General features: G+C 33.4%; 3 protein-coding genes across 5 annotated transcripts; 1 reads left to right on the forward strand and 2 right to left on the reverse strand.

Annotated features, from left to right (window-relative positions):
- Positions 1–1,255: 1,255 nt before the first annotated feature.
- Positions 1,256–8,926, reverse strand: LOC123227899. Of its 3 annotated transcripts, none has more exons than XM_044653032.1 (5): positions 7,960–8,926; positions 5,488–5,617; positions 4,302–5,420; positions 2,748–3,148; positions 1,256–2,043 (listed from the first exon to the last, which is right to left on the reverse strand). In XM_044653032.1, exons 1-4 carry the CDS (start codon positions 8,715–8,717, stop codon positions 2,777–2,779), a joined length of 2,379 nt encoding a protein of 792 aa, XP_044508967.1. In that variant the 5' UTR covers positions 8,718–8,926; the 3' UTR covers positions 1,256–2,043; positions 2,748–2,776. The 3 variants fall into 3 exon arrangements, with proteins under 3 accessions (XP_044508967.1, XP_044508968.1, XP_044508966.1); XM_044653033.1 differs by having other exon boundaries at positions 1,256–2,040; positions 4,302–5,417; positions 7,960–8,924; XM_044653031.1 differs by having other exon boundaries at positions 1,256–2,040; positions 7,960–8,924.
- A 2,201-nt stretch (positions 8,927–11,127) lies between these two features.
- LOC123227283 (serine carboxypeptidase-like 11) lies at positions 11,128–16,122 on the forward strand. The gene is made up of 14 exons (XM_044652020.1): positions 11,128–11,342; positions 11,435–11,571; positions 13,055–13,131; positions 13,224–13,346; positions 13,475–13,577; positions 13,662–13,699; positions 13,778–13,879; positions 14,001–14,093; positions 14,221–14,337; positions 14,413–14,484; positions 15,113–15,240; positions 15,326–15,439; positions 15,669–15,723; positions 15,891–16,122. Exons 1-14 carry the CDS (start codon positions 11,188–11,190, stop codon positions 15,972–15,974), a joined length of 1,398 nt encoding a protein of 465 aa, XP_044507955.1. The 5' UTR covers positions 11,128–11,187; the 3' UTR covers positions 15,975–16,122.
- A 2,392-nt stretch (positions 16,123–18,514) lies between these two features.
- LOC123227215 (serine carboxypeptidase-like 18) lies at positions 18,515–24,041 on the reverse strand. Its single transcript, XM_044651919.1, has 14 exons — positions 23,823–24,041; positions 23,588–23,724; positions 21,554–21,630; positions 21,338–21,460; positions 21,115–21,217; positions 20,963–21,000; positions 20,407–20,508; positions 20,238–20,330; positions 19,994–20,146; positions 19,835–19,906; positions 19,207–19,331; positions 19,020–19,133; positions 18,862–18,916; positions 18,515–18,764 (listed from the first exon to the last, which is right to left on the reverse strand). Exons 1-14 carry the CDS (start codon positions 23,969–23,971, stop codon positions 18,681–18,683), a joined length of 1,425 nt encoding a protein of 474 aa, XP_044507854.1. The 5' UTR covers positions 23,972–24,041; the 3' UTR covers positions 18,515–18,680.
- Positions 24,042–24,599: the final 558 nt, after the last annotated feature.

A 24,599-nucleotide genomic window follows, 5' to 3' on the forward strand; every position in this document is an offset into this window, starting at 1 on the left:
TAGTATAGCTTGTATTATACAAAAGTATAATTCAGGATCAAAAGTTGAACACTAATGTCTTCTTTTTTGTTTTTGATAAAGAGATACTAATCTTGAGAGGATCAAACTCTAAAAGATAGTTGGTAAGATTGGTGAGTTTTAAGTTATATAAACTTCGTATTAGAAACTTATACTTTTCGATGTAAGATATTGGGATTGTAATATATCGATGCACTCCTTAATGTCAATACCCACACAAAACTAGTTATGCATTAACTCCTTACTAGTGAATCCAACTCTTATATCTTTCACTTGCTCCATAGCCTTAACACCCACAGGGGTCAAATGTGTTCATTATCGCCCATGTCACACGATTACAATTCGGAAACATGATAATAGTTATAATATCACATGATACGACTTTTAAGAGAATATTAGAAGATATGATAATGATTATAATATCAAATAATACGAACCTTGAGTAAATCACGTCTCAAAACCTAAATACAGATATTGAAAAGTTCAAAATCAAATAAACTTATATCAAAAACTCATATTTTTCTATTTAAGGTCCTGTACCTTAGATTTGGTACAGTAAAAAATACTTTAACTTTCAAACAAGATTTATAATATAAGCTCAATTATTTAATTGAATTGACTTTGCAAAAATATGCTCTTTACCATAAACTTATGATCTATTTTATTTTTTTCGGCTGTATATGAAATTTAGGAAGCCTTAGAAGTGCGCCTTTTTTTATTGTCCAATAAATTATATACGCTTTATTCTCTTGACAAAATTTCTTGATGTATAAGGTTTTGTTCTCTTTCATCTCTTTATATAAAGTGGAAGAACCTGATGCCATTGCCCACGATCAACTTTACTCCTTTGCTTAAATTAGGAATAAGGGGCTAAAGCAGCTTTACCCCTTTGCTTAAGGGATCAGCTTTAACCCTTTGATTAAATTAATAATAAAACTAAGTATACAAATATTTTTTTACTATTTTTTGTGGACCAACTTGATATTGAATACAGTTATAATAAAAAAAAAATTGTAAATGTTCATATTAATTTAGCTTCTAATTTAAAGATTTATATTACATTAAACTTTCCAATCCCAATGACTAACTTGCTTTTATGGTAACCCAAAATTCTTATTAAATACACAATATGTAACGGTTTTGTTAAATGCTTCTATTTCTGGCTATAAACGTACAATGATGATTAGCCTTACCAGGAATCTAAATCTTTGCATATTTCAACTGACAAAGCAAGGGATAAAGAGAGGGAATAAAATTACTTCATTCACGAAACATTTTAAGTTAAAATCTCTTCATATCCTTCCAATAAAGTAAAAGCAATAAAGTCTCCGCCTATCATCACACTTAAGCATGGTGAGAATATAATAAGCTCTATTAAGCCAAGCTAACAATCAAACTCAAGTCAGTTTAACTCAAATCCAACTCTAAATACACCTAAACTAGAGATGAATTCAAACTAACTCAGATTGTATTGATAATCAACTCAATTCAAGCCAAATTCGAATTGGAGTTTCAATTTCATGGTTTAGCTTGAATCCTTGTATGGAGCTAAAGTTTATCCTGTCAGAGACACTATTCATTTCTCTAACTATACCTCTGGTCAATTCAAAAGAGTTCAAACTCAAATTTGAATTAACTATTTAGGATTCGAACCAAGTTAGTCAACCCATATTTAGACTCAACTCTAGCCCAAGCCTAAACATAACAATAAAGAAACCACTTTTTTTTCTCATTGAGAAACCTAACAAAACAAGACAACATCATAATAGATCTTTCAGAAACTCAGAACAGCACCGTTATTTGATGATCTAGCTATAGCAGCTTCATATCATTGATGATCTATTTACCCATGGAAAGCTCTTCTACCGCTTATTTAATTTTTCTCTCCTTTTTAACTTTCTAATGGAAGAAGCAAAAATAAACTATCCATCAAACCACACCTCATCTACATAAGTTCCCTGTAATCCAAAACTGCATCAAGAAATTGCCACGAAATTTCTGCGTCTATCTTCCAGCCAGCACCTGCTATTAAATCAATTTTAGAATAGCAATCACAATAACACTAAATCTAGCAAGCAAAATGTGATGATATAAATCAGGGCACTAGACGATGATCAATATGATCGTGCCTACAATCATATCTATGCCTAAGAACCACAAACATGCTAATATGTATGAATCCATGATGATCATATAGAAAGAGCACATATTGGTATCACAACAACAATTTAATGTTCAATTTTAAAATGAAGTCAAAGCTTCAATTTCTCTATTTTATTTTAATTCAACCCTAAATAAGTATGCGCATATTTTCAATAGAATACCCATATATGATCAACTAATTACAGTTTGAATAATACTACACCTACTAACTTTTCTCACTAACTTATCCATACAAACTTGGAGCATGCACAAACTCTTCTAAAGATATATCTTTCCCATTATTTGAAGTCACAACAAGAATGAAGAAATTATATGTACAACATAGAGCCTCATGTTTGCAAAACTAAGAAATTAAAGGGGAAAAGTTTAATGGATAATACAACAAAAATATCTGAGCAAACATCATGAACCTAAATTTACAGGGAAGCAGCACATTAAATTTTATAAGTAAAATAGGGGATATTAAACAATTAGAAACTAATCAGCAATTCTAAGAAAGCAAAAGAATCAGATATTGTCATCTTCTGACCAAATATGTAAAGAATGACTAAAATTTGAAAGAATACCCTCAATCAAAGATGATGAATATCATGGGCTAACCACTGCCCAATACACTAAGCTGCCCAGAGACTTTGGCCTTGCAGGTTGGACACATGTATCCAACTGAATCTGATTGTAACTCAGAATCAACAGCCTCATGACTAAATTCCATTCCACACCATACACATGTAGTAAGATGTCTGCGAGCCACATCTAACAGCACTTCTGAATCAAACCGAACCGAGGAACTATATGACCCTTCTGTTCCGGCATTACCCACCATCTGTACTGGCACTTCTGCCAGAGAAAGAGATTCTTGTCCCGTCCCAAAATTGAATTTCAGCTGTTCAATTTCATCCAACCTCAACTCTTCAAACCCTGTTGCGATGTCCGGTCTCTGGTCAGCCCTACAAGGTTCACCTTCCACCTGGCAATGCATACAAGAAACACCAAATTATTTTCCAGACAATTCATTTATACTTGAGTAAAACAATAACTTTTAACACAACTTATCAGCAGGTTAATGTGAAGAAAGCAACTAGAACTCTATTATATGGACAATATACAGAACACAAGATTCAACACAAGTAAACAAGAAGCTCAATTACATACAGAGCATTTTGATTATTGTATAAAATTTCAATTAGCCATTGATCTCCAATATAAACATGTGCACCTTATTTCATCAAAGACAATTTGTGCTAATAACTATATCCTAAACCACCAATAGGATAAATCACTAAAGAAATTGCTCCAGAAGTTTTTGAAGAAAAGGGATTCAATCATGACAGTAGATTGCACGCCCAACGAAGACAAATATGCAAGAAAATCAATTGGGTCTCATCTTCTCCTCCACTATTTATCTCCTGCTTTCTCGCTAGTCTTGAAGTTGTACACATGGAGAATATATTAATTAATTTCATTGTTTCAGGCCAATACCAGAAAATAATTACTCTTATCATTATAAAGCTAAAAAATTTACAGAATTGTGAAAAAAATAAGTCTGCTTTTTTATTCCAGCAGAGTATGATGAACTGAGAAGAAAATCTGAATGGAAATAGAAAGAGGGTTTGTCATAGAATAATTCTAAAAATCTTAAGATTTATCCCAAATTTTCTCATCTCAAAAAAATGTGCATTCCTATTTCCTACTTACAAGTTAACATGTAAAATGATAAGCCGACGTAATAAAAGATACAGTATTGCCACATAGGATAAGACATCATTCTATATGAGAAATTCAAAATAAGAATTGGGATATGTAACATTAATCCTCTATCATATTGTTGTATTGGTGAAAGAGAAACAGAAGAAAAACAGGACAAAATAACAAAGTTAACAGCTTGCCAACATTTTATAATTATACAAAACATCGCTGATAATCTTCCTAAATTAACATGTGGCAATATGCTTCCCTCACTTCTGTTATTAATAGCAAAGATAAACACAAAATCTCAAGTTTTTGTTCAGGAGTCTATAGAGCTAGATCCAACCATGTAAATGCAAAGAGGTCTTGATGATCTTATATAAGCATTGGTATATTCAGAATCCAACATGAACCACAAAAAAAAATCACAATACCTTATTTGAGATAGTGTTGGATGTTGGAAGACCACCTGATGGTTGCATCAACGACATGGAAGACTCAGAAACTCCATACTGAACTAAATTATCTTTCAAAGTTGACGACTCAAAAATCCCAGTTTTGCTCCCAGAACCACTTTGTAATTCAATATCATTATTGTTATCCCCTTCATTTAGCTCCTTGTGCTCAACCGAATTAGAGCAAGCCAAATTCTCATTACTCTCAACAAGTTCAGCTTTCAGATCACTAGATGGAACAAGTAAGCATCTCACAGAGCTTCTTTCCTGCTCAGTGACAGACTTATCAATTTCATCAGCAATGAATGAAAGACCATCTTTCACACTAAAATTTCCAGAAGAATAACCATTTTGCTCAGCATTAGTTAAGGCTGTTGCAAAATCCATGCATGAATGTATTTTAACATCCATAATATTGCCAAAATCAACATCATCAATTGCATCCATCTTTTCATCACTAATCTTCGGCTTGTTATTTGGTTGACATAATTCTTTGTCCATATTTCCATCATCTGTTTCTGGTTCACTGAAAGCAGAATCAGAGTTCAGTTCATGGTCAGAAATTGAAGCAGGAAGGTCAGTAGCGAACACACCACTGGGTATGGCATTAGATCTAGCAGAGGATGTTTCAAGAATAGAACTCTGAGCAATTTCAATCAAAGCATCCATTTTTGAAATCCTTGTAGGAAACTCCTCCATAGCAAAAGACCCAATTCTTTTTTGAAGAGTCGACCGACTGGGGGTATCTTCTATGCCCCTCACATAATTCCTCACATGAATCCCAACATGACCATTGTATCGACGTCTTTCATGGAATACCTTATGACAGAACTGACATTCAAACTTTCCATCTTTAATTATAACACCATCCCCAACTGAAGAACCAAGTCTGTACCTCCTAGTTGTCCTCTGGTGAAATGACAATAGGTGCTGTAAATATTTATCCTTCTCATCAAATGTCATGTCACATTTATGGCATTCAAAAAGGTCCCGTATTTGAACCTCTGCAAGATTTTCAATACCCAGCAAAGTAACATCCTTCTCCTGATCATTAGGGTGCCTTTGTTCATTATCCATTTGGGTAGCACCTGCATGCTGCTGAACAACATAAATAAAATCAAATAGAAACTAAATAGATCAAACTGCTTTGCAAATATTTACTTACACTTCCAGAAGCAACTCTATAATCTTGCTGAACATCGTCAGTACCATGATCAATTGCATCATGGAGTTCAAAATAGTACTGCAAATATCCAGAAACTTCATTGCATGATAGAAAATGTTGTCCACCAGGGCTGAAAAGATATGAAACTGTGTAAGGCCCACCCAAAAACACATGGGGATGAGATAACAGAACATGTAATATCATCAGCAAAGTTAAAATAGTTGAGATAACACTCCAGATCTGAAATTAAAGTCTGCAAAAACAAATCAGCATACATAAAAATTAAGGTTTGTGCATTAATTGACCCTTAAAACCCAAACATTTTCAAACATCAATAAAGGTCTACATGTCATACCACTATTTTTAGACTTCCAAAGGGCACTAAGAACACTGTTTCAATCACCTGAGATGAAGTAGACAGCTTTGATTTATCAGAAACAAATTATATTTTCCTATGTTCTATGTTATGTTAGGGTTTATAATTACAATGAGGAATTCAGACTTTCTTTTTATTTTTTTTTTCAGGTTTTGGCCTCCTATGTGTAGGAGACTAGGTAGCTGATTTCGACAGACATGACTGATCGTTCAAATGTGAATTTTAATTCTATCCCCAAGTTTTCTCTGTTTCCTCCCCGGTACTCTATATTTTTCTCTCCTTTCTAATCCTCCCGCATTTCTTCCTTTTCTTACTTCTTCTCTCCAAAGGCATCCCTCTGCTTCTCCATCAATTGGTTCAAAGCAAGTTTTGATCTACTTCTGATTCATCTGAAAGCTTTTTAACAAACAATAATCTGATTCATTCCCAGTTTCACACCATAACCCTTAATCGATCATCCAAACACAAAATATAAACTCAACTCAACCCCATTGTCCACAAAACCCAAAAAAAAAAAAAAATTAAAAGGAAAAAAAAATCCATCCTCTCCACAAAGCCTCCTTCACCACATGTGAGACACCATTGCAGCAACCACTAGTTTCCTCTCCTGTTGATCTGTCCCTTTCTCCAAAGGACACCATCCCCAAACACACTGCATAGCACCCCCATCCACAGCTAAAACTCATCAACACTGCCCCTTTTTCTCATCATTAAACAATGGCACATGAACCAGGCTACCACCACCATAGGACTTCTCTCCCATGATCAACTTCCAATCACTCTCTCTATTTCATTCCAACATCATCTTCACCTCAGTGTTGCTTTGTAAGTCATTCGGCATCATCAGGCATTATCACCATCAACAAGAAACACACTAATTAGATAAATTTGTACTTAACTCACTAAACTATAGTTATTTTATTGATATTTTTGAGTTTGTAAAATTAATCCACGGCATATGATCATAAAGTTGCAAAACCTCCTTGGTGTATGATCCCCAAGCATGAAAAACAGGATTCTTCAAAATCTAATTAATACTAAATTTGATAAATTTAACACCATAGAGCACAATCTTGTTTTCACCTCTCCACAGCTCAATAGAATAAGTATAAAATTTGATGGGAATCACATTGTCACAAGCCCAACCTTAAAACTATTGATCAACACTTTCAACAACACAAAATACCCCCCTAGCCTTGAGAAACTTCTGCAAACTATTAACTCACCATGTGTTTCAAACCTCAATAACTCTAATCCTACAGGCCAAACTTACTAAGAGTGTGTGAACATATAATTAAAAGTAAAGATAGAATTGAGTGAGTTGGTACTATCACTGATAATAATTCTAGTGTTGTGAAGCCAAAAACCAAGGACAACCCTTGTCAGACTACCAAATTCCTCAAGCTGAAACTAAACTAAATGTTGGTGTTGAGAACAATTTCGTAGGGTCTGAATCTCTAATGAATTTGTTTCCTTGGTCGATGGATCAATGGAACATGAACTGTATTTTCCTTCAGAATCAACTCAAAGTCCAGCGACTAATGTGATAAACATGTCAGGATCAAGGTACTTCAAAGCCGGGTATATTATTAAAAATATTATGAGTACCTGTTTTCTTTTTTTCCTAAAAAAGAACTACCAAAGCCTAAAGTAAACATGTTATAGAATGCAAGCACAGTAACAATCAATTTTAAGGAAAAACCATAACACAACAAATTTCTTTAGACGTTTAAAGTGGATAACTTAGACTAAGATCTGCTAATCTAATTTCTCGATAAGACGAATCCCAATTCCAAATATCACCATAATGACTACAGAATTTTTTGCTCTACTCAGCTGTGTTCAGTTAACAGATAAATTCACAAAAAAGATACATTTTCCTTAAAAAATTAACATTATACTTCTCTAGTGTAGTAAATCATAGGTAGATTACCGCAGTAAACAGTTTTATCAAAAATACATGAACAAGACAACATTATCAAGACAACAGCTTTGAAAGTTCTGATTGAACATAAAAAGAAAAACCATGTACAGATATATGTATGGCTTAATCATAAAGAAGACAAGAAAATAAATAAGTAAATGAGAAATACAACCTTATGTATCGTCGGCAATAAATAGAGGCACGGCCTTCTCTCCTTCTAAGGCCAAGCAAGAGCTTCCAACCAACAGGCAAAATATCACCAAGTAAATCAGCATCAACAATCTTCCTCTTCTTCCTTCTACTACACCATTGTCCACCCAAATCCCTCATAAATCTCAACAATTCCTCTTCATTCCCGTTCATTCCTTCAGTTCTTCTCCTCAATTCTTCCCCGAACGGATCCTCCAAACTCCCCAACCCCACAATATCCACCAACTTCCCATTCTTATTCACAATCTCCAGATTCTCCTCCAACGATTTCACCTTCGTTTTGGGCTTCCTCTCCCTCTTTCTTTTCCTAAAATTCTCATCGTTTTCCCCCGAAACGCCGAACAACGACACGACGTCGTAGAAGTGGGGGCTTTGCGATAATGATTTTCGAAGGAAGTTGAGAATCGAGCGGTTCTCTAAATGTTCCGGGTCGAGATGAGGTGGAAGAGAAGACGACGTGGGCGGCTGTTTGGAGGAGGGCAGGAGGCCGGCCATGCGGTGACGGAGATGGTGGTGGTGGGCGGTGGTGGTGGGACGAGAGAATGTTTGTTTACGGGAGCCGGCGCTTTCGTTAAAGAGGGAACGATCAATAATGGGAATAACGACGTCGTCGAGGCGGGAGAGGTCGAAAACGGAGGTTGAGCAGAGAGACAAAGTGCGAAGTTCAGACTGGGTTAGGGTTGACATGTCTATGAACGGGAGAGAGTCGATTGTGGCCATGTTTGAGTGAGGAATTTGCTGATAGTTTTGATTTTCTTACAAAGTTTCGATAAATTGAGGAGAAAAGGGACTGCAGGGATGGAAATTATGTGATGCAGAACAAGTTAGCAGAGCATACCAGTGACTAGAAGTGGATGCATGTCAAATCGCATGGAACCGAACCGGAGTAGGGATGGTTAGAGCTTAGATTACAAGCTAAAGTCAAGTCAGTTTAATTCCATCGACCTGCTAGAAAATTATTAATAAATTTATCTTTTTCAATTACTTTTCCTTCGTATTTGGCAAATTTTTATTTTTTCGAACAATTTTTTTTAATAATGTGATGATTATTCCTCTTTGTCATCTTCTGCCTAAAGTTGAATCCAAATAGATTATTTTAAATTTAAATTAAATTAGAATTGACATTATTTAAATTTAATTTGGCCTAAAATTTACCTCTAAGTGTATCCAATGTGTTAAAACTTGAATAGAGGCTGGCTCATACTTAAATTAGTTTTTTTAAGTTAAACTTGAATTAGTTTTATTCAGGTTTAATTTGATTCAGTTTGAATCTATCTATATATATTACTAATATTTTTATATTTAAATCAAGATTTATCTTGACTAAGGGGTCAATCCTAACATTTTTTTTTTTAATTTAAATCAAACTCAAATTGATTTTATTCATATTTAGTTCAATTTAATTCGAATCTATCTATACATATTACCAATATTTCTAGATTTAAATCAAGGTTTGTCTTGATTAAAAGGTCAATCCTAGTGTTTCTTAGTGTGTATGTGTGTATATATGTATATATATTTGGTCAAGTGTTGCATTGCATCGTTTTGGTAGGATTGATTGCAAAAAATTTTTCAAAAATATAATTATTTAATGAAACATTATATATATATATATATATATATATATATTATACCATTATTAGTACATAGAATATTATTGGTTCTTATCTAGTTGAATGACTATTCTTACGTAAACTTTTCTGAAGCAATAATTGTTTATCTATTAAATTTACAAAATTCAATTTTCTACCCACCTACCAAAATCAAATGATAGTTATAGTACATTACATACTAGAGTTAATTTCACTTTCGCTCTAATAGTGTAAACAAAATAGTTTCACTCAAAGTATATATTTTTCTGTTTTCTTCTCAATCTTTTTGCCCCTTCCAATGTTTTTTTTTTCCAAGTTGACTGATAAAGCTGACAACACAAAAAAAATATTGTTTAGGAGATTGAGCTCTAATAAGGATGCGAGGAAAGAGTAATGAGGGAGAGTAAGAGAAGAAGAAAGTGATGAAGTGATGGTGTGTGGTGACGATGATAATGCAAAAAGATATGGATGGACAGCGGTGGAGAGAGAGTGACGCTCCAAGAATGTAATAGGATAAGACGTAACAATGAAGATGCATAGTGCAATGCAAGTGAGGTAAGGTCATGGATGTGAACGACGTTGAAAATCTAGCAAAAATGAGCAATAATGACATCTAGGGTTTGACCAACTGAAAGTAAAAAATGGTGTGAGAGGATGATGGCGCAAAATGGGAATTATTGACGAGTGGGCAAAAAATTTGTTCACATTTGAAGGATTTGGAAGTGTCAATTCAACAAAGTTCTCATGGGACATAGTGATTTGGTCTTGTTAAAATCATAAGAAAACCTTCATAATTTCCGGGCTTCGCATGGGAAAGAAATGGGGTTTGTTTACTATTGTTTTGACCCAAAAAGCAGCCAAAGGAAAGGTTGAAGATTAGATGATCTCTGCTCAAAATTTCAGACACTAATTGAAGAAATTAGGTATGGTCAATACATTAATACATTATAAATTTTAAATATTGAGTGACGTAATCAATTTTTATTTTGGGTTAAACCATGAAAAGGTGATTAATCTGGTCAATCTTAAATTTTAAAATTGTTTAAATTTAGGATTGTAACTGAATCAAAATCTACAAAAAAGAGATTACTCTAATACATATTGTTAAAACGATATTATTTCAAATTACTTGAATAAGTATTTTTAAGTTTACAGGTTAAATACTCGCAAATTCTAACTCAAACATGATCTCAAAAATATAAAAACTTTATACTTGAAATTTAGTTCATACTCATCTAAACTGAACTTATTTCAAACTCTTTAGAGCAAAGGTAACAAATAAACTTGAACTACTTTAATTTGAATCTATTTTGGTTTCATTCCAACAAGCTAGCAAATGAGTTCGAGCTAACTTCTTTATTTGTCTATACATTGACATTGAAGCCATGCATACAGGCAATTCACCATTGACTTGACTTACGGTTACCCACCAATATTCCCTCCCTCATCCAAACTAGACAGTGCGTTGGGAGCTTCATTTCAAATTCTCCATTCAGCCTAACTTTTCTATAAATATATATTTATATCAACAACAATCCATTTACAATCAACTTACACTATTTGACTGTTTCGAGCTAACAAACCTTGCTTCGTATATCATGTCTTCAACTTACAGCAAATGGTGGAGCTTCAAGTTTCTGGTTTGGTTGCAAGTAGTGTGCGCTTTTCTTCTTTTCGGAAATGCAGCTTGTGGGCAAATCGTCCGGACCCTGCCGGGCTTTCCTGGAACTCTTCCTTTCAGCCTTGAAACTGGGTGAGTGGCTGCCATTGTTGCTCTACTTTTCTTCTACTGATTGAGCTCTCGTACTAAACTTACTGTTATCCATTGGCTTGTGTACTCATCAGATACATTAGTGTGGGGAGCTCGGAGCTTTTCTACTTGTTTGTGGAGTCTCAGGGAAATCCTGAAGTGGATCCTGTTCTTTATTATATAGTTGGAGGCCCCGGCTGTGCTGCTTTGAACGGCTTCTTTTTCCAAACTGGTATCTCATTCACCCTTCTCTTTATAATATTAGTCATTTTCCAAACAGGCCAAAGGACTATTTCCCACCCAAGTTTAGGTGTGCTCTTAAACTCATACCCATAAGGTTTAAAAAAAAACAAAAGTCTCACCCATTCATTAAAAATCTCAGTTATGATTAAAGGTAAACTCGTCATTTAATAAAAAATTTTAAAAATCTAAAGTTTTATTCGTTTGCCCCCTCAGTTTGAAAACTTCACCATTCCCCTCCCCACACTTGAAGTTTGAAAAATCAAAATTTTTTTCTTAAGGTTTGTAAACTGTGGCCAGAGACGACCATCTCTGGTCACGTTGGTTCTCCCTCCTGACTTAAATCTCCCTATCGATCACATCCCAGCCACCGATGAAGCCTATTTCCTTTAACGAAGATGAAATTGTCTTCGTCGGAGTATCTTTATCTCGAACGAAGATGATCGTCGGAGGTCTCAGACAAAAACGACATGGTCGTTTGAGATCTCTGTTGGTTGTCCTCGTCTTAGATGAAAATAATCCAATGAAGATGGTTTTATTTTCATCGAAAGAAATAAGCTTCTCCAATGGCTGAGATGTGATCGACAAAGATGGTTACGCTAGGAGAGAGAGCCAACACGGCTAAGACAACGAAGTTTGGCATCTTTGACGACTATCAATGTGGCCGAGACAACCAAGTTCGGCTTCTCTAACGACGGTTTGTAAACCCTAGAGAAAAATTTTTGATTTTTCAAACTTCAAGTAGGAGGAATGTGATTTTTTCAAACTGAAGGGAGCAAAAGAATAAACTTAGTTTTTTTTTTTGTTAAATAACGATTTTATCATTAACTCTAATTGAGATTTTTAACTTTTCAAACTTTACAATTATGACTTTAAAAATACACCTAAACTTAGGTAGAAAATAGTCCTCTGGCCTTTCAAACATGTACATAATGGAGGGGGCCATGGGGACAATTGACCCCTGGACTATATTTATTTATTTATTATTAAAAGCCCATACTATCTTTAAAATTTTATTTGATCTCATGTATTTCATTTTTTGCATTCGCTCTTTATATTTTATTGTTATTTCCATGACTTCTTAAATTTTATTTCTTGTTCTACCACTGTTTTTTTTTTCTTAATGAATGACCCATTTTCAGTAGTGAAGTAATATGATTAACCACACATAGAACAATGGATTAAAATGTAAAATCTCAAGTGTCAAATCTAAGTTTTTTGGTTTGTTGTGGGTTATTAAACTAGTTTTCTTGTAAATGGACTCCATACACTAGTGCGTTATAATATTTTCATATTAAAATGTGAGATCTTGACAATAAATTATTAGGTTAGTTTCTTCAAGTTTATTGACTTGATGATTGAGATCCATCTTATAGGTTTGCTCCCATAAAATATATGAGTTAATAGTGGGTGAGGGTGTATCTCATAATAAATGCAATGTCCTCATGACCTTGTGTCTGAAAATTGTTTTATAGGTCCTCTGCAATTTGATGGAACCGCCTTCACAGGAGGTTTGCCAAAGTTGCAATTATACCCACACACATGGACCAAGGTGCAAAACTTTAAAGTTTAACCATGAACTTGTTCTTCTTCACAAGTTTAGTATATGTATATCTAATTCGTAGGGTGGTGATAAATTTGCAGAGTGCGAGTATAATATTTGTAGATGCACCAATTGGATCTGGTTACTCCTATTCAACAAACCCAGAAGATTACGGGATATCGGACTTACAGTCAGCCAATCAATCTCATGTATTTATAAGAAAGGTGATCAGTGAATCATGTTAATTTCATACAATAGCAAATTAAGCTCTCTGCAAGGTTTCTTCTGACATGTCCGATCATCCTTTGGTTTGAATATATAAATTTTGTGTAATCTTTTCAATCAAATGCAGTGGCTAAATCAGCATCCCCAGTACATCAAAAACCGATTTTTTATTGCTACCGATTCATATTCCGGTGTACTTGCTCCCATCATCGCAAACAATATCCTAGATGGTAATTTCCTTTCTTATTGTGAATCAATTAATTTTATCATTTTCTTTACCTGAAATTTTCAAATATTCGTGTCTTTGCTTGCAGGCAATAATGCAGGACTTGAGCCAACAATAAATCTAATTGTAATGATTTACAGCAGTTTTCGAATTGATTATGTTTTTTCAAAGATGAACTCTAATTCTTTTGTATGAACAATGCAGGGGGTTATCAGTGGATCACCGCGCATGAACGGCAAAGAAGAACAAAGTTATCAGATAATATTAGCTCATAAACTTGGACTCATATCTAAGAGTATTTTCAACGTAAGTAGTTTATATGATTTGCTAAATTAATTTTATATTTTCCCAAATAATTACAGACACCTGAATTATAAGTAAAAAATTGAACTGACATGATTTAAAATTATATTTGACTATTTCACAGTATGCCAAAGAGTATTGCAATGGCACCTACTTCTATACAGACACCAGTTCAGTGAGTGCAGAATGCCTTGAGTATCTCCAAGTCATCGACGAGGTATGAATGACTCTTGGGTTTTACTACTTTGGTGGTTGGGTTTCACTTTTGCGATTCACTAAATGGGGTTCTTCGTTACCCTGGAAATTAAGCTGGTAACTAAAGAAGAGTTATTTGAATTTTGTAGTTGATTGAACAAATAAATTTGGAAATGGTGTTGGCTCCCAAGTGTAGCACAATATCGCCGAAATTAGAAGATGGAAACAGAAGGAGATCTTTGAGACAGACTGACTATTGGTGCAAGGTTCTCTTTCTCTAGCTTGGTCTTGTTTGCACCATTTTGGTTCTACTTAATTATGTTTTATGGCTGTACATGCAGAATTTCGATTATCTACTCTCCACCGTATGGGCTAACGATGAAGGTGTTCAAAGTGCTCTTCATGTTCGAGAGGTATTTATTCAACATTAACTAAAGTCATTGTTTTAAAATTGGGATCAAATTGATCCAATCAGATTTCAATGATCAATCTAGTTTAAGGTAAAGGGAAAAACTCATTAATGAATTATTGAATCAGATAAAGTCTGTCTAATTACAGTTTAGTCATTAAGTCAATCTAATCACGCAATCATACTAATATTAGTGCAACTAAACTAGGTATTCTAGCATGTGACTAAGCATTAATACCATTGAGTTGAAACATGTATATTTAAAATTGTTCTTTTGTTCAATAAATATATTTGATATATATAATTTTATTTATGTTTCCCACGTCAATAGCTCGACGAAGTAGACTGTTCAAAATCTAAACAAACCCTTTGACTGAGTCAAACCATCATGCAATATCATTATTATTAAACCTAAGTCTTCTTGTATGTGACCAAACTCAGATACTACTAAAGTATTGTACAAACATTTATGTTTAAAGTTATTCAATATATATATATATATATGTAATATATATAATTTTATTTATTTCTTTGATGTCACCAACTCAATCAACTAATCGAGCCCGTCAAGGCTCAATCCAACCCTTTTGACGTTGACTATGTATTGATTTTAATAAATTGCTTGCAAGCAGGGAACAATAAAAGAGTGGAGGAGATGCAATCTTACATTTGCTGATGGAACATATGATTATGATGTGGATAGTTCTTTCGACTACCACAAAAACCTTACCAAAGCAGGCCTCCAACTATTGCTTTACAGGTAATTCCCCAGAAAGATATCTTTCTTTACAACTCAGATGGGCTTTCAAATTTGGGTCACTCACTTATATTTTCTTTTGGTGCAGTGGTGATCATGATCTGGTCGTTCCACATATTTACACAGAATATTGGATTGGCCTACTTGACATAACTTTGGATGAAGACTGGCGACCATGGTTTGTTGGTGGTCAAGTTGCCGGGTAAGGTTTCTTATCTTCTTAACTGGATTTTACAATCATTCTTGTTTGAATTCGTGGTTGGGGTATGGGGCTTTTAAGGTTCGGGGTTTTTGTTGTAGGGGTTAAGGAATAAGGATGAAAGCAAAATGGTATTTAATTAAGTTGTTTGGTCATAAATGTTTAGTCCTCTTATATTATAGTCACTATAATTAATTACCCAATAATTTACGATACTGCTCTTTCTATTTAGGTACACAATGAAGTATTCAAACTATGGATACCGACTGACTTATGCAACTCTAAAGGTAATTAAGAAGTCTTTCAAACAATGAATACAAGTACGAATACAAATACAAAATAACATCTAATTGCAAGACAAAACGTCAACTTTGTATTTGTATTTGTAACCATTGTTAGTGCATTAATTATTATTGTAATCATTAGCTAATGTTGAAAAATTAATTTTTTACAGGGATCTGGGCACTCTCCGACTGAGTGGAAAGGAAGGGATACTTATGAAATGTTTGAAAGGTGGATACATTTTTACCCACTTTAGGGGATTGTCACAATTTCAATCGGGTTTTTAGGTGCACTTGAATAAATTTGAAATTCGCAACTTTGCAACATGTTGTGTTATTTGAATGTGAAGGAAAGTTTGTGAACATTAAATTCTAATAACATTTGAATTGAATCCATTAAATACACCATTTTAAACCTCTAAAATGGAATTGAATCGAATCGATTCAAGAAAATTGTTGATACTCACAACTAGGAATGGATTCAAACAAAACCGAATCCCAACATGAACTAACTTGAGTTCGGCTCAAAAGGTGTTAGAGATTACTCGAATTCAGTTCGAGTTTGACAAGTCAGTCCAAAGGAAGTTTCAAGTTTTGCCTGAAAAAAAAAAATTACAGCTCCTAACTCGATTTGAGTTTATAGCTCAAATTTATGGCTCATATTCATGATTTGAGTTTGTAATTCGAATTCATAACTCAAATTGCAACGATTTCAGTTTATGACTCAAATTCTATAACACCAAACATTAGTTGCTACAAATTTAATTTGCAGGGGTACACAACTTAATCTTCAAACAAAATGTTACAAATTCAAGTCTAATATATATACAGAACGAAGAATTTCAACACATTCATTAACTCACATTACAAATTCAACAACACATAACATCTTCATCTCTTAACAGCCCGCCATCTTCTTTCTCATGTCCTCAAATTTGCCGGTGCAAGTAACAAACTTATGAAATAATCAAATTAACTCAAATATGAATCTCTAACAAATTAATAAACAAACAAAAACATTAAAATTTTAATTAGAGTTCTTAGCGCTAAAGATAAAATTTTAGAAATTTATGGTGCACCAACCAGAATCGTGGTTGGCTAAAGGAGACAGATCAAGATGAAGACCGACGGGAGAGTCTGATGAAGAAAAGAAAAGAAAGACAAAAACTTTTATGGACTGGAACAAAAGATATGAAGGAGAAAAATTAAGATGAAAGCGACTGATGAAGAAAAGAAAAGAAAGATCAAGAAGAATAAAGGGGTTGAAGAAAAAGTCAGTTTGCATGTGAGAAGGAGAAAGTCAGAGAAACTTAAAATAAGTCAAAGAAAATGATGTAAGAAAGAAAAAGAAAAATGTTTTTTTTATTTTTTTGAGCCTCCAAGCCAACTCTAAATGAGCCATAACTCAGCTCAAATTGAGCCGAGTTGATGAATGGCTCACGAACCATTTCAAACCAAATCCTATATGATTCGAAATCGATTCGTTTTTTAGTCGAACCATGTATTATGATTTGAACTCAATCTAAATTCATAAGAAACAACCTCCGACCGAGCTAATTTGAATCTAACGAACTTTCAACACCAAATCGGCTCAGCTCACATTTAGGCCTATTCACAACTATAAACTATTTCTTTGAGCTAAGGTGAATGCAATAGTCCTTATATGATTCATGTGGTCTCTCGTTGTTCCAAGTCGGTCATGGTCATCATGCAGGGAATGGTTGTTCAACTGTGCTTCCTGAGGAGGGAGAAGATTGACTAATAAATCTATCACTTGAAGTGCTTAATCAAATTTTCTCAAGTGTAAAAGGTGAAAGAAAAAAAATAAAAATAACACACACACACACACACACACACATATATTATTGGTAAGAGTGGTTTGGCATTAGTTGACAAGATAAACTAACTTATTCTAACTCTTATCTCTTCATGCATTTAGTATTTGAAGACTTCACTTGTATGACCATCGTAGTTATTTTTATGTGTTTATTAGGCCACCGTGCTTTCTTTTTCTTCTCTTAATTTCTAACAACATTTTGGGTTATGTTTATATTATTATGGGCTTATGATATCTATAATTGCCTTTCAGTGGACCACTCTCTTATTGCAGACTTATCTATCTACCCATTATGATTCTATTCCATTGTCTAGAGTTTAACAATAAATAAATGGACAAAACCAAAAACTAGTTACGTTTTCAGATGTGTTAGATATTAAAAATCACAACCACCAAAAACTATGTTGGATTTTGTACGTGAAAATGTTGAGATTATAATAAACAAAGTGTTACTTTTAATGTTGTTTTGTTTGTTATTGAACCTTAAGAAAATCACACATAAAAAATTAGTTATTGAGATGAAAGAGTCCAAGACCATATAAATCTTATACTAGTTGTCTGTATTTTCTAATGTGAGATTCAAGTCTTATACCTTGTACTTAAGATTCTAATAATGGGTACAGTTCGGTTCGATTCGTTTTTCATTATCAAAACGATATCGTTTTTAATATATATTAATTAAAACGACGTCGTTTTGTATAAAAAATTTTTAAAAAAAATCTACCGAGCCAAGCCGAGCTCGAGCTCGAGCTGGCTCGGCTCGAGTCCAGCCCTAGCTTAAGTAGTTGTTGTGCCAATAATAATCCACAAAACTCTTATTTTGCAAGGAGGGTTTTTAATTGATGAAGAAATTTATACAACACTTGTACATACATATTTACTAAGAGTTACCTTACAAGTTTAAATATTTAATTTTATTTTTAATTTATAATATTTATGATATTTTTTAAGATGATAATATAATAATCAAAATTTATTATTTTTATTATTATTAAAATCAAATCCTCCAATACAAAGAAATTAGTTTACTGGAGTTTCAAATAGTTGAATTACAATCACAGAAACATAAAGTTCTGTTAATCAATCATTCATAGAGAAGGGAGTGGCTTCAGTTGTAGCAGGCTAACTATAGAGGGTAAAAATGGATCCACCTTTCGAACATTTCATAACTTTCTCTTCCTTTCCACTCAGTGGGAGAGTGACCTGATCCCTGCAAATAAATTTTACTCATGACGTTAGACAGCTTCAAATATTTACATGACAACAGTTCTCACAGATCGAAGAAACTAGAGGACGCCCGTGCTTACCTTGACTGTGGCATAAGTCAGTCGATATCCATAATTTGAATACTTCATCGTGTATCTGAATAGAAAATATGCAGAATTAATGCAGTGATACTTATCATTCAAACATAAAGATGAAAAGATTAAATTGTATAACAAGTCTTCAAACTTATAAATCTTACCCTGCAACTTGACCACCAACATACCAGGGTCGCCAATCTTCGTCCAAAGTTAAATCAAGTTCAGTTAGCCAATATTCTGTTGATATATGCGGAACAACAAGATCATGGTCGGCACTGCACAAAAGAATATACTTCAATATCACTTTTTGAGCTGCAACTCAACAAAGATTTTTGGGCAAACGGTTACCCGTAAAGCAAAACTTGGATGCCTGTTTTTGTAAGATCTTTGTGATAGTCAAAATTACTCCCAATATCAACGTCATAGTTCGTCTTCAAGGTAAGGTTGCACCTACGCCATTCTTGACTTGTTCCCTGCTTCCAATAAAATGCAATTTTCAGTGTAATATTAACCAACTAAAATCTCAATTAGGATTAAATTTGAACCAAACCTTTCTAAAATATCGGTTAGCTTGAGTTTGGTTCAAATCCTAAATGACTAGCTCAACTTCAAGCTCAAGAGCTTATTCCAATTATTGGGGATGTCATCATAGGTTATCGATGGAATAAATAGTATCATCACCAAGATGTATATAAATAAATAATATCATCGAAAGAGGATTCAAACCGAGTTACCAAACTAAAGCTCATGTTTAGCTCAAATCCTAGGTGTCCAATTTTAGTTTGAGCTCCAATTTGTTTGAGCAAATCAAAGATGTTATTGGTGGCTATCAACAAGGTGAATAGTATCACCAACTAAATTAGAGTCAAGTCATTGAATTGAAACTCCAACTCAAATAGAGTCAAACACCAATTCAATTCCAATCCAGCCCTAATTATTCTCAATCTCCCACTATCCTTGAACTTGGTTTTCATACCTCTCGAACATGCAAAGCCCTTTGAACTCCTTCATTATTTGCCCATATGGTAACGAGCAGATAAGCAAAATTCTGCAAATTATTTAGAAATCATGAACAATTACGTCAACAGCAACAGCAACAGCAAAAACAGCTCTAGAACTTGATGAGAAAGATGACCTTGCACCAGTAGTCGTTTGCTCCAGGAGTAAGACGATAATGTCCGGAATTTTCCTGCAGAAATCTTCTCTTCTTTCTATCGTTATCCGATTCTGGTTTTATTGTAGCACACTTTGGAGCCAGCACCATTTCTGAATTTATTTGTTCCAGTAACTACAAGATTCAGATAAAGCTTTCTTAATATGGAACATTTTGCATAGAAATTTGAGAGAAGAAGAAAATTTGATCGCCATGGCAAGCATACGTTACTCATTATTTCCAAATACTCCTCGCAATCTGCAGAGACGGTAGTGGTTCCCCAATCAACGTAAGAGCCATTGCAGTAGTCTTTGGCTGACTGTGAGAAAATTAACAAAACAATTAGTAATAGCTATCTAAATCAACGTTTTCCCACGCGGATGTAAATGACTCACTTCGTATATGCCTTTGGATATAAGTCCCAGCTTATAGGCCTGTGGTATCTCATCATTGGTTTCAAGCTCCAGATCTGAATGCGGTGATCCACTGATGTATCCCTAATTTCATAATTCATACAAAATATAACTTAAAATACTGACAATCAACCCCTTCCAAATTTTGCAAGTTGTGCTAAGGCCGGCGAATGAAGCAGACTGTGTCAGGCCTCACGGAAAGGACTACAGGCTAACATGACATAACCCAAAAAAAATTTTAAAATATATATTTGGTGGGCCACGGAGCGATAGTCCACCATTGTGGGTTGTGTCTTGGGCCTTGAAAATTTGTGAGCCTGCATATTTGTGTGCCTTGACATGGCGGACTGCACAATTTCGGCACGGCCTGTTTACAGTTGTAATTCCTACGGGCAAAACTATGGGGGGTGTATGTTGTAGTTTCCAAAGTTAATAGGAGCTGGAAAGTTTTTTTGTTTCAAGGGGGACATCGATGAAAGCCCTAAGCACAATTTAAACCAAATGGCCTGAACTAGAAAATATGCATATCGATCCTTACCAGTAGACTTATTGATGGCTCAACTCCAGCTTTATTATCTGTAATGCCATGTACAAATAAATAAATACATATAATTGATTCTTGCGACAATTTATGGCAAAAATATACATTAATGCCTATACTTGATAAACAAAATTTGCTTCAATATTTACCTTCCAATATTTTTTCAACAACGACTGGAGCAATGATACCAGAATAAGAATCAGTAGCAAGAATGACTCGGTTCGGAATGTATTGAGGATGTTCATTCAACCACTGCATGCAATATTTCAAAATTAAGATAAACATATGCAGTGGTGGAGACAGAAATAAAACTAAGGGGGGTCAAAGAAAATTCAGTAAAATGTAAGGGGTTTTATTGATAGTGTCACTCACAGTTCTGATGAAGTTATAAGTCTGATTTGCAAACTTGGAGTCCGAAAGAACGAAGCCTGCAGCTGTTGAAGCATAGGAATAACCAGAGCCAACAGGGGTATCCACAAAAACTATACTGGCAGTCTGTGAATTATAATAAAATATCACCATGATGCAATCTTAAAATATGATGTTTTCTGATCAGATTCATGGCATAAATAGTTTAAAATTTTGCACCTTGGTCCATGTGTAATCGTACAAATGCAACGACGGCAAGCCACCAGTGTAGTCACTTTGATTGAACTGTAGTGGACCTGAAAAAAAACATATATATGTAAGCATTTTTGTCTGTGTTGCTGGCTGGTCACCGGAGCCTGCCGGAGAGAGTGATGGCTCATGTGTAGTCACGTTGGCACGTATATATGCGAAGGGGAAGCATAGCATATAAGTGTAGAGTGATAGACTCAAATAAAAGGGAGGGTATGCCGAAGATAAATAAAAATTATTTTAGTTATCATTTATATTATTTTATTTAATTTAAAAATAATAAAATATTTTAATAATATTTTATTATTATTAATATTATAATAGATAATATAAAAAGAATCATTTATAATATTAAAATATTAATAAAATAACATTAATTTTATTATAATTATATTTTTTATTTATTAATTTTAAGATAAAAATATCATTATTTAACTAGTAATTTAAAAAATATTTTAGACTAATTATATTTAAAAAATTTGAGTTAAATAATTTTATAATATTTTTTATTACTTTTAATTAAACATAATAATTATTTATATTTATTAATTTTTATTATATTTTATCAAATATAATAATATGTTATATCTAATAATTATTTATAAAATTTATTTTTAATGATAAAATATTATTTAAACAAATAAAATTGAAGAAAATATAAAATATGGAAGATCAAATAAAAAAAATTTAAAAGTCAAAATAATAATAATAATAATAATATAATGGAATGACAAGCCCGAAAAGACAGATAGAAAAGTTAAAATTAAATAGAAATAAAATATTAAAAATAAATAAAATATAAAAGATTAATATAATACTTTAGAGGTTATATTAATAATTTATATGTATAATTTTTCAAAATTTATGGGATAACTTATATCAGGTCTGCCGTTGTTTCTAGCAACACGACACATTGACGTAATCAAACCGACAGAACTAATAAGTCTCACCATGAATAATATAATATATATAAATAATAAATATAAATTTATACCTAAATAATTAAATATTATTATATAATTACATATTTTTTATTTAAAATTATTTAATTATATAATAATATATTATTATATCAAATGATTATTACCCACAATTTCTCAAAGTTTTTTTTGTTTATTTTGAAAATACTATTTATCCATCTATGACAAGTTAAAATTAACGAAACTTAAACCCCTAAAAATTTTATCTCATTTTTTTCTCTAAAAGTTTAAAAACTAACATTTTTTTTTCTCAAGCTAAGTTTGAAAAAATCATATTTTCCCCCTAGGGTTTTGTTTCAAAATCGAATCACCTTTTTTGGCATCATCATCAACCGTCTCTCCCTCTCGACAGCTTCCCATCCTTCGACGAGCTGTCTCACCTCCACCCCAACTTGACATCCAAAAATATCATTTAGAAAGAAAAATCATCTTTTCGAACGAAGACGAAATGTCTTCCCAGAGGAAGATGAGTCGTCTTGTCTTCATCTGGAAAGAAGATTCCTCTTTCTAGACGATGTTTCTGGATGTCGGAGGGGTTCAGGTGGAGGTGAGGCAACACGTCGAAGGATGGAGAGACAGCCAACGATAGCATCGGAGAAGGTGATTAGATTTTGAAACTAAACTCTAGGGGGGAAATGTGATTTTTTTCAAACATGGTTTAGGGAAGAAAAATTAGTTTTTAAATTTTTAGGGGAAAATGAAATCATATTTAAGTTTATTTTTAATATTAAATATAAAATAATGATTTTACTTTTAAAATTAATAGATTTAAATAGCTATGAGTTGATAAATGATATTTTCAAAGTTAACAGAAAGAAACTTTGAGAAATCAGTATACCTTGGGTGGGAAATAGTGCTATGGCCCATATTATTGTTTAGCAAAAATAATTTAGAAGCACATTTTGTCCACCCGTAATTCATGTCCGATTACATAAAATGGACATATGGAGGGGCAGAATGGTCATTTTATGCTCCCTTCTTTCAACGTATAAATTATAAGAGATAAGAAGCATGAATGAGATACCAGTTTGGAAGAAGAAGCCATTCAAAGCTGAACAACCAGGGCCTCCAACGACATAAAAAAGAACAGGATCCACTTCAGGATTTCCCTGCGACTCCACGAACAAGTAGAACAGCTCTGAATCTTCCACGCTCACATATCTGAGTTTTCAAAAAAAAAATCCTTAAATATCAGCTTACTTCACTCGATCAAACAATATTCAACAGATGTATAACCAGTAAAAAATTCCACTGCTTACCCAGTTTCAAGCTTGAAGGGAAGAGTACCGGAGAATCCAGGCAAATTCCTCACAATCTGGCCACAGTCGGCATTCTTCAGGAAAATAAAAACAAAGAAGAAAGCCAACCAGTTGAAGGCTGAGAAATATTTGGTGTAATCTGAAGACATGTTATTTCAGTGGTGTGAAAAGATGAGTTGTCTACTGCGAAGTCTGTTTGTATTTATTTATACATACCAGAATTTCAATGTCGATTAGTGAAGCTTTTGAGTCGGAAAATTTGAAGATGAATTTCTAACTTACTTTCTTTTATCAAAGGCAGGTGAGGAAGATTTGATAACCGTAAGTCAAGTCAAGGATAAGATGCGTGCACTTTAATCGTTTGAACTTAATTAAAGGACGGATATCTTTTGCCCACCCAAACTTTGATGAAATAAATTTTCCCTCTTTATGTTTGAAATGTTTATTTCCCCACCTGTTTTTCACTTTCGTTAATGAAAAATGGTACAGGAAAGGATAGGAAGGTCATACTGCAGTCGGTTGATGCTCTAACGACCCTTCCTATTCTCTAAACTTCCCCTCCATCATCTTCTCTTTATTAGGGTTTCTTGATTCTAGGATTCAATATATTGAATATTTCGATCTACAATGTTTTTTATATGAAATTTTCTTAAAGTTAACATAAAAATGATAAAAAATAACATATAATTCTAAACATCTAAAAAGTTAGAAATCATAAAATCTGAAAAATTTGTCATTGAAAATAAAAAAGGTTATGAACAACTTTAAGGGTCCACC

The sequence above is a fragment of the Mangifera indica genome, chromosome 10 (assembly GCF_011075055.1).
Source record: "Mangifera indica cultivar Alphonso chromosome 10, CATAS_Mindica_2.1, whole genome shotgun sequence".
Lineage (NCBI taxonomy): Eukaryota > Viridiplantae > Streptophyta > Magnoliopsida > Sapindales > Anacardiaceae > Mangifera > Mangifera indica.

What these genes read in the sequence shown, in the direction of transcription:
- LOC123227899 (XM_044653032.1), bottom strand. Translation starts at nt 8,717, where the DNA reads ATGGCCACAATCGACTCTCTCCCGTTCATAGACATGTCAACCCTAACC. An exon ending in TATTGCCGACGATACATAAG is followed by an intron (nt 5,618 to 7,959) that starts GTTGTATTTCTC and finishes ATATCTTTTCAG; the next exon opens with CCCTGGTGGACAACATTTTC. An exon ending in ATAGAGTTGCTTCTGGAAGT is followed by an intron (nt 5,421 to 5,487) that starts GTAAGTAAATAT and finishes TATGTTGTTCAG; the next exon opens with CAGCATGCAGGTGCTACCCA.
- LOC123227283 (XM_044652020.1), top strand. Translation starts at nt 11,188, where the DNA reads ATGTCTTCAACTTACAGCAAATGGTGGAGCTTCAAGTTTCTGGTTTGG. An exon ending in ACCCACACACATGGACCAAG is followed by an intron (nt 13,132 to 13,223) that starts GTGCAAAACTTT and finishes ATAAATTTGCAG; the next exon opens with AGTGCGAGTATAATATTTGT. An exon ending in AGACTGACTATTGGTGCAAG is followed by an intron (nt 14,338 to 14,412) that starts GTTCTCTTTCTC and finishes CTGTACATGCAG; the next exon opens with AATTTCGATTATCTACTCTC.
- LOC123227215 (XM_044651919.1), bottom strand. Translation starts at nt 23,971, where the DNA reads ATGTCTTCAGATTACACCAAATATTTCTCAGCCTTCAACTGGTTGGCT. An exon ending in TGTTGAAAAAATATTGGAAG is followed by an intron (nt 21,001 to 21,114) that starts GTAAATATTGAA and finishes ATGGCATTACAG; the next exon opens with ATAATAAAGCTGGAGTTGAG. An exon ending in GGGCTTTGCATGTTCGAGAG is followed by an intron (nt 19,332 to 19,834) that starts GTATGAAAACCA and finishes TATTGGAAGCAG; the next exon opens with GGAACAAGTCAAGAATGGCG.